Source organism: Bos indicus x Bos taurus, chromosome 7 (genome assembly GCF_003369695.1).
Source record: "Bos indicus x Bos taurus breed Angus x Brahman F1 hybrid chromosome 7, Bos_hybrid_MaternalHap_v2.0, whole genome shotgun sequence".
Taxonomy (NCBI): Eukaryota; Metazoa; Chordata; class Mammalia; order Artiodactyla; family Bovidae; genus Bos; species Bos indicus x Bos taurus.
The window spans coordinates 63,866,621-63,876,132 of NC_040082.1; the positions used below are offsets into that span (position 1 = coordinate 63,866,621).

Consider the following 9,512-nt stretch of genomic DNA (forward strand, 5'->3'; position numbering starts at 1 on the left):
TCCAATATCTTCAAACAAATCTTAAAAAACCTACCACTTATAATTGCTCTTAGTGGAAGGTTAGTCTGTCACCACCTATTTCATGGTGGGAGTTGAAGTCTCATCATTGATTATTTGTCTCAGCTCCCATTCGTTGAGTTTGGCTCTGTGTTCCAGGTACCATACCTAAGCTTTTTCATGCTTTTCAAAAAAGGAATCCTCAGAACAGACCATTGAGGTAGGTGCTATGGCTGTCCCCATTTCACAGGTGGAGAACCTGAGTCAGAAAAGGTGAAAAGATTTGCCCAGGATCAGGCAATCATAAAAAAGATACAGAACTTGAATCCAGATATAACTGACACCAAAGCCAACCTTTAACTGATAAGACAACCAGCCTCTCCAGTCTAGCTTTGAGGTTAAGAGCTGGCTCTAGGGACTCCTTTCTCCATGAAGCCCTCCTAGAATACTCCAAGTGTCTCTCTCACCTCTGCTCTTCTATTGCAACGACTGTGTATGCCAAGATCCCCATGTGCTCCCACTGAGAATGTTGGCACCCTGGGTATCCTGAAGGTACAGTCCCTGAGGGCGGGCCTCACACACGCCTGGCACAGCCGATGCAGACTGGGGCTCAGAGAGGGAGAGCGCATGGAGGAGATGGAGTATAGAGGGAGAGCTTGTTCATTCCTGGGGCAGGTACAGTTCCGGGAGAGCACGTGGAGGAGGTGGAGTACAGGGAGAGAGCTTGTTCATTCCTGGGGCAGGTACAGTTCCGGGAGAGCACGTGGAGGAGGTGGAGTACAGGGGGAGAGCTTGTTCATTCCTGGGGCAGGTACAGTTCCCATCTCTGGGCGAGCCCCAGTGGTTGTGTCACAGGCTGGGGCGGGCAGGGATGGATGATTGTTTTCAGAGCTCTCTGTTTCTCCTTCCTACAAATGAAGCAAACAACTTGCTGAGAATAGAGGGGCAGGCTAGGAATCCTGAATAGTACCCACAGAGACTTAGCCCCAGTGTGCGGCCTGCTGAAATCTCTGGGGCCACAAGGGTAACATGAGGAGGAAGTGAGCAGTGGGCCTGGGGGTCAAGGAGGCCGATTGGAGAGGCACCCGCTGGCTGATAGGAGTGGCCCAGCCTACAACACTCACCTGTATAATCTCCAAGAATCCTCAGGATAGCCAGGGTTTGATGGGGAAAAAGTGAAAGGATGATGTTGTTTACTTGTTCTGGGACCTTGGGCCCCTTGTTCGCCCCCTGTATAAGATGGGCCCATGTCTCTTGCCAGCTTAGCTGGTCGGTGGGTACAATGGAAGGAAGGCCACACTGGCAGACTAGGTAGAACTGCACCAACTGAAGGGTTACACTGTAGTAACGCTGGGTCACTTCCAGGATGGCCAGCCCCCACAGCACTGGGCACACGTCCATCTTGGTCTGGTCCAGGCTGCTCCCAAAGGCCAGCGGGAATGACTCCAGATGGGTGGACATAGGGGGGGCCCTCCTGCTGTCCTACTGTGGGAGAGGCCACCTGCTGTGAGCAGCTGTTTTCCCCTTCCCTGGAGGCCCTGTCCTTTCCTGAGACGCTCAGTGGACTACCATGTCCCTCGCAGCTCCCTCGGCCACCACCAGCCCAGCCACAGTGGCCTCCTCACAGCCTCCCACATGCAGTGGGGATGCCCCTCACTGGCCATCTGTCCAAAAGGGCTCCCCTTTCTAACAGGTCTGGGATGCCTTCCCCCCCTCAACACCCCACACCTGCCAGGGGAGAAGAGGAACTCAGCTGACACCCTGTAAACATTCCCTCGGGCCTGCCGAGATGAAACCCAGGAAGGAACTCAGCGGCCTCTCCTAGCCACAGTCCCACGGGGTTTTCAACCTCTTGGCAGCAGGGTTGCACTTCTGCAATAGGAAATTACACTTCCAGTTTCTTTCCTAAAGGGAAAAAGGAAGAGAGCAACAAAGTCGATGGGCATGGTGACGCATCACCTCCCCAAACCACAGTTGTCATTGCCATCCCCAGGCCTGCCCAGCCCAGACTCACATGCCCCCCAACCTCGGGGAGCTCACAGCTGCTGTCCCAGAGCTAGATGCACCCCAGGAAGTAAGGTAGGTGGAGATCAGAGGGGCTTGAACTTAAACTTGAGGGCGGCGGGGCAGGGAGCAGGGCCCCTGCAGGCTGCTCGCCAGGCACATACCCCAGAATAACTGGAAACAGGAGAAGAGCTCTGCAAGGCCAGGGGGATTGCTACGGGCTCTGGGGTTCCCAGCGAAGCAGAGTAAGGTCACAGGAACAGTGGTGAACCCTTCTTTCCAAGGGATTCTCTTAGGGTCCCTAGGCCATGGGATTGGTTCCTAGAAGTGAACCCCGAGTTTCTGGCCAGGCCTGAGGACTTGGACATCCAGCTCAGCTGTTCTTGTACTTATATAAATGAAAGTAAATAGGGCCGGTGTACACACACCTGAGGGAGAGGCTTTCTGCAGGAATACTGGGGCCAGACAGGGAATGTGAATGGGGTGTGTGGGGGCGGTGTGTGTGTATGCATGAGGGAAAATGGGGTTTCTTAAGGGCTCACCACTCACTGTCAGACTGAGAGGCTCTCACCATTACTTCACCAAAAGACAGGGGGTCCAGAGTGTGTAGAGGACTGAAGCCTGTCCCACAGCTTTTAAGGACCAGACTCACATGGGGTTGCTCTGGACTTGATTTCACATGATTTTCATGTGTGTGAGCCTCTTCTCAGTTAGCTATTTGGCAAATGTGCCTCCAGACACTTGCTGTCGCCTGGTCCTGTCTGTACTGGGCAGTGGGACTCAGGGCGTGGAGGCAATTCTACCCTCAGGAGGTCTCAGGAACGACAGAGAAGATGGGACAAGGACCCACATCACTGATACACAATGGAAAGGGGGCAGCCCCGGGGGAGTCTTCTTGTTTGAGGGTCAGAGTGTAAACAGAGGAAAAGAGCTGCATGGGAGAGGTCACATATGAACCAGGCCTTTAAAGATAAGCAGTTTGGGATGGAAGATGCGTTTTCAGGAAAGAAAGTACTGTAAGCAAAAGCCTGGAGCTGGAAAAAGCATACAGTTAGCTATTCAGATCCACTCAGCCCTCAGTTCCTGCAGAAGGTGGTGGCAGGTCCTGGGCCATCTGGGGTTGGTACACATGCCAGGGAGTTTATGTTCCTCAGCTCCATGGGGGAACAGAGACTCCCTGCATGTTCCAGTTAGATTCTGAAGGACAAATTTCTGGCAATGAAGTTGCTGGGGCAAGGGACGTGTGCATTGCACATGGGTATGGCCAGTCGACCTCCAGGGAGCCCCTATCAGTTCTGAGAGAGATCTCAGCTCTTGCCAAGTGCATCCTCAGGACCCGTCTTCTGCCCTAGGCAGTGAGGAGCAGATGTTCGCAGCATTAGCATCCATAGGAGCACTTGGAATGTGCTTGTTGCTGCTGTTCAGGCGCTCAGTCCTGTCCAACTCTTTGAGATCTCGTGGACTGCAGCACATCAGGCTTCCCTGTCCTTCACCAATTCCCGGAGCCTGCTTAAACTCACATCCATTGACTCAGTGATGCCACCCAACCATCTCGTCCTCTGGAATGTGCTAGGTGTCTTTGTTCTTCCTTGGTGTGTCCAGGCAGCCTTTCCCATCTCCCAGGAGCAGGCAGGGCTTCCCTCTTCTGGGTCCCTCCTTAATGCTGGGAACTGGAAGCCCCTTCTCCTTATGCAGCTGGGTGCTCCTGTTGATTTGCTCGTCCCAGCAGCTGGTCAGTGCCTGGCTCAGAGGAGGGCTCAGCAAGCGTTTGTCATGTGACTGTCGGATACAAGGAAGGTGGATCCTGTCTTCCATTCTTCCTTTCCCAGGAAGCCAGGCAAATTGTCCCCAAATGCCAATATGCCACCAAAACCCCACCACACAGGCTGGTGTGCCTTGGACTTTGCAAAGACAAGGATGGATGTACCTATGTTATGTTAAAGAGAACTAAAATTTAGAGAGTTAGTGGCATTTCCCACTAACTCACAGAGTGTGTTAGGGATGAAGTTGAGGCTAGAAACAGTGGGCCTGAGCTTCACCAGCTCTGCCCATGGCTGCAGCCTGGCTGGAGCAGAGTGACCACATTCACGTTCAGTGCCCGGCTCTGCTTGGCTGGAGGTGACCAGGGATCCCTGAGGGCAGCAAGCATGTCTAGGCTCAAGGAGTCACAGAGGGAGTGACTGCCACCACTCAGGCCTGTGCATCTGTGTTCCATCTTTCCCAGGCTCCTGTCCATGGAGAGGCCCCTCACAGTCCTTCGGGTGAGCCTGCACCACCCCACGCCGGGCTCTGCCACCTTTGCTTATGTCCCTCCTCAGCTGGAACACGACGCCAGCCCACTGCTGGTGGGCAGGGGCCCGGACGCCCACCTCCGGCTGCAGCTCCCTCGCCTCTCCCGCCAGCACCTGTCACTGGAGCCCTACCTGGAGAAGGGCGGCACCCGGCTGGCCTTCAGCTTGAAGGCCCTGAGCCGCAAGGGCAGCGTGTGGGTCAATGGACTGACGCTGAGGTTCCTGGAGCAGGTGACCCTGGGTGCCGTCAACAGAGTGGCCTTCTCTGGCGTCCAGATGGTGGTCCGCATCGAGGGAGGCACCTCCCTGGAGGCCTTTGTCTGCTGCTTCCATCTCAGCCCCTCGCCTCTGATTTACAGGCTCCGCGCTGAGGAGACGGACGAACGGGAAAGCGTGCCCCAGGAGCAGCCTCCCCCAGGTGCTGGGCATGGGGCTCCAGATCACCTGGGGTTTCTCCACAGCCCTCTCCAGCCCAGCCCTGGAGGAGTGCCAGAAATACCGCTCCAGAGGGAGCCCCTAGACGGTTCGCTCAGCTAGCCCCGCCGGCCACCCTGGAGCACGCCTTGGCTGAAACAGGACTTGAAATATTCAAGCTACATCATGCCAGGTTGACAGGCCAGGCCCACATAATAATGAACTGATTCTGCAAACATGAATGGCCGGGGGTGAGGGGAGCGCCTGCCATGGCCACAGCTATGCGAGGTAACAGGAACTTCATATACTTTTAAAGGCCCTGAGGGATTCTGGGAGCCTCCCTCAGTGTTTCCCCACATTTCCCCCTCTCCTCTGACTAGGAGTTACTTTATGTCGCTAATTTTGTGTGCTGTTTAAGAGTTGGAGTTTGAGGTTGCACCAGGAATGCAGGGACACATGTAACAATTACGTTTGTGGTAGCTCGGGGTTACCTTGGGCTTTCAAATACCCACAGGCTCTCAGGGCTTAGGGAAGCCTGTGTTTAATAAACTGCAAGTATTTCATTAAGCTGGCATGCCCGACAGGATTCCCTGATCCCCCAGATGGGCCGCATGCACGCCACGTCGTCACGCAGAGGTGGGGGTGGGAAATAGAGAAGAGGTGTAAGAGGAAATTGGAGAGGTGGGGGCTCACATCTCTGGAAAGAACGAAGGTAGAGTCCAGGGTTTCCTGGGGATGGGGAGCTGGGGGCTGGGCCTGCTTGGGAATTCACTGTCAGTGTAACCGCCTCATCCTCATGGTCCCTCACTCTCACCTGTGGATCGAAGTCTTGGAGGACCAGAGAGCAGAGGTCTTCAGGGGAAGGTGGCTTCACACAGCAGTGGGCTCTTCCAGGACTAACTCTATGAGAAGGCAAGGTGGGAGGTTTTGGTAGAATGCAGTGCAGCGGTTACTTCACTCAAGGGTGGCTCATGTGCCCATGCGGGTGGACTAGCAGGGGATCAAGCATGGGCTCATTTTCTCAGCAAATGTTGGGAAGCAAGTGCTGGGGAGCAGAGCATAAGCAGCCACACTCCATGCCATGGGGATGGGGAGTGTGGTTTAGAAACCATGTTCACCTGTGTAATGAAAGGAGGGGCCTCAGACCCAGATGGTTGCCATCAGCCTAGACCCTGCTCTGTGATATCCAAGGCCCTGAAGCTGCCCATTGGCTGGCTCACATTCCAAGTCTGTAACCACCTTCAACAAGGTTTTCAACATTCTCCACTTCCTGCCCAAGAAGAGAGATGCTTTTGCACCCAGGCTGCAAGGAATTTCCACTGCACTGCCAGGTCTGACATCGTCTCCTTGGGAAAGATAGCAGTAGGCAGAACCCAGGCTGCTCTGACTTGGGAAGATTCTATTTTACAGGGAGTGAGGCAGATACACTCAAGTCACACCCACAAAGCAGGAGAGGATGAGTGGTGTAAGAGAAAGGGGCTGTCCAAAGCTGTGAATGGCCCAGGGGGCTCGCAAAGCAGTCCTTCACTCAGTCATTCATCAGACTTTCACCAAGCACCTACCTTGTGTCAGATGCTGTGCAAAGCCCCAGGAACCAGCGATGAACAGGCTGACCAAGCCCCTGCCCTCAAGGAGTTTACAGGGGACTCAGTAAAGACATGCATTCTGGAGTTAACTCACTGTAGGCAATGCTAGAGACATCGTGTTTTCTCTCTCTTCACACTGGGGTTATTAACCTCAGCTCTACGCTTAAGTGACCGTGTCTGGTGAGTACTTGCTATGTGCTCAGCACTCTGCTAGGTGCTATGTGCATTCCCCCATTCAATCTTCACAACACCCAGACAGACACACTGTACAAATGAGGAAGCTGAGGCTCAGGAAGGTGAAATATCTTGCTCAACATCACGCCACTCACAAGCTATGTGATCTCAGGCAAATGACTTAGCCTACTTTTGTCTCTCCATTTATCCTGGAAAATGGGTAAGATGATAGCACCTCCCTGCTGGAGCTGTTGCGAAGGTGTTAGGAGGTGGCATGCATAAAGCCTTTAGGGCAGCACCGGGCACACAGTGGGCGCTCAGTAAGCATTAGCTTCTATTGCGAGACCCGAGAGAAGGCAACATAGGTGCTGACCTGGGGCTCACTTAAATAGGTACATGGAGTGGGAGAAATTTGGGAGCTGGGCAGACTGGCGCCAGAGCCTGAGGACTTATCCATATTCTGTGATTCCCTAGTGAAAAATTTTGTCTTAGCCATGGACTAGTGGGCAGTCAGGACTGGGTTGACTATCATAAATGTTGGCACCAGAAGGCCCACTCTTTGGAGTTTGTAGAATGGGAAACACAAGGGTCAAGGCTGGTGAGCAGCAGAAGCCATGTGTGGTGTGGTCTGACGAAGCCCACTGTTTTGGAGCTGCCTTTATTTTTTACACAACAATCCCTCCGGAGACCAAAGTGTCCCTCAAACTATGCATTAGGGAGCAGCAGCCCCTCTTGTGCAGAACTGAGAAGCCACTGCCTGGAGACTGAACATCAAAGGCGGAAGAAGAGCAGAAGCTGGCTGGTGGCTCCCCAGAGGCCCCAGGGTGCAGCTCCCCTGCTCCACCAAGGAACCTTTGCTGAACATGGAGAGTCCTCTGCCCTCCAGGAAGAAGTGAACCCATCGCAGCTGGGGGCCTAGCAGAGTCCCCCTGCCTCCTCCCTTCAGGAGTTTCTGAATTGTAGTGAAGTCCGTGAGGCCCTCTGGGCCCCAGTACAGATGACACAGCAGGCCGGAGGAGGGCAAGACCAGAGACAGGGTGGAAGGGAGCCAAGAAACACGCAGCTTGTTGTTTTCAGACCCCACCTGTTCGTGAAGTCCCTTCCAGAAACTGCCTGCCTCCTAGCATGTTTCCAAGACAGCAAAGCTCCACTCCATGCAAGCCTCCACTTTTCTTGGGTAGAAACCATTTCAATCACTAGAGCCCGACACCCACCCCCTTTCTCATCTAGCTATCTAAGCTAGCTATCTCATCCAACTAGTTAGAGCTATCAGGTTGGCTTCAGGCCCTGGTCCATGAACGTGATACCCCTTCTCTTTGCTGCTCAGACTGAGCAGGGTGGTGAGTCCCTCTCAACAGTGTCCTCTGCATTCTCTCATCTTCCATACACAGGGCAGCCCACATGGCTCAGAGGCATGCATGAGTGTGCGCGCACACACACACACACACTCACACTGTGCTGGGTCCAAGCTGGGGCTCTGCAGTCAGGCTGTTGTCTGGGTGAGAATTCTTGCTCCACACTTACCACCGCTGTGATCGTGAACAAGTGACTGAATCGCCTGGTACCTCAGTTTCTTTTTCTGTAAGATGGGGAAAATGACAGCTCTGAGAAGGTAAAGTGAGGCACAGCATACAAAGCACCTAGGGCAGTGTCTGGCACACAGGAAGTGCTCGATAAGATGGCTTTCAACGTTCGATCTAGTGAAATGAATGGAATGCATGTAGAACCATGGACTCAGCTTACACACACACACACACACACACACACACACAAAGTGCTACATCAATTACATTCAGGTGTATCCCAGAGTGCTACAATTCTCTAAGACATCTGGAAATTTAGAAATAATTCCTTGTGCCCTTTCAGGCACTGTAACCCCTACATTCCTCTGCTTTTCCAAAAATGAGAGTCTCCTCAACCCATCTGTGAGTCACTGCGCCGCCTCGAGGAGGGATGACACAAGAGGGAGCAGAAGTCTCCATAAACAGCCCCAGGGTGGGGCTCCGCGCCACGAAGAAGCCTGGGACGTTGTCGTGGCAGCAAATGCAGCAGACAGTGTGGTCCTGGCCATGGCCCAGCACCGCCATTCCCTCCCACCAGCAGAGTGCTGTGCCCACGGAGTCCACAGCTCTCTCTCCTGTGAGAGCCCAAGCTCCGTTCAGACAAGAACCCTGGGTTGTTGCTGCTGATTTCCTGATGGCCATCATAGAGCCAGGCAGGGAGGTGTGGGCAGACAGGCAGACGTGGTCAGGAAAGCAGTCACCTTGACGGTGCTAGGGCTTGAGCCTCTTAGGGCCAGGGAGGGCAGGCCCAAGGCCTGCAGTAGGTAGGGCTGGGGCAGGAAGGCCACAAAGCTGAGAGCAGACAGTAAGTCTCACCTGCGAGGCTGGTGAGAGGGTCTGCCTTGGGCAGCCCAGACCCTCTGGCTGGGACAGGACAAGGCTGGATCTTCTGCCTAGTTCTTGAGCCTCTGTGCCCAAACTTAACCCAGACTCTGGGTTGTTGAACTCTGTGTGATGACTACAGAGAAGGTTGACTGATTTGACAGGGCCCCAGATCACCAGCAGACAGCTCTCAGTTAGCACTTCCTGCCCCAAACAGGGCATGTGGGTGCCCCCAGGAGACACCCTGGGTGGGCACCCAACCACCGCACCATAGCAGTCAGGGATTGGGCAGGCTGGATTGAGTCTGGGCCTGGGGTCCACACAGACCTCCTCCCCCAAACATACACTAGGAAACACGGCCTCCCTGAAGCAAGACTCCTCACGGGCCAGATTGTGTCATAAAGAGATTCCCTGTAGTGTGTGTGTGTGTGTGTGTGTGTGTGTCTGAGTGTGTGTTAGTTGCTCAGTCGTGCCCAACTCTTTGTGACCCCATGGACTCTAGTCTTCCAGGCTCCTCTGTCCATGGAGAGTCTCCAGGCAAGAATACTGGAGTGGGTTGCCAGTTCCTTCTTCAGGGGATCTTCCTGATCCAGGGATGGAACCCGGGTCTCCCATATTGCAGGCAGATTCTTTACCATCTGAGTCAGGGAAGCCTCCTAAGA

The 9,512-nt window shown here is 54.1% G+C and overlaps 1 protein-coding gene across 1 annotated transcript; it reads left to right on the forward strand.

Annotated features, from left to right (window-relative positions):
- The first annotated feature begins 1,947 nt into the window (after positions 1 to 1,947).
- TIFAB (TIFA inhibitor) lies at positions 1,948 to 5,273 on the forward strand. The gene is made up of 2 exons (XM_027548812.1): positions 1,948 to 2,076; positions 4,226 to 5,273. The coding sequence occupies exons 1-2, from the start codon at positions 2,012 to 2,014 to the stop codon at positions 4,827 to 4,829; spliced, it is 669 nt and encodes a 222-aa protein (XP_027404613.1). The 5' UTR covers positions 1,948 to 2,011; the 3' UTR covers positions 4,830 to 5,273.
- Positions 5,274 to 9,512: the final 4,239 nt, after the last annotated feature.

Coding starts and splice junctions, on each gene's coding strand:
- TIFAB (XM_027548812.1), top strand. CDS start 2,012: ATGCCCCCCAACCTCGGGGAGCTCACAGCTGCTGTCCCAGAGCTAGAT. Junction 2,077..4,225: donor GATGCACCCCAGGAAGTAAG/GTAGGTGGAGAT, acceptor CATCTTTCCCAG/GCTCCTGTCCATGGAGAGGC.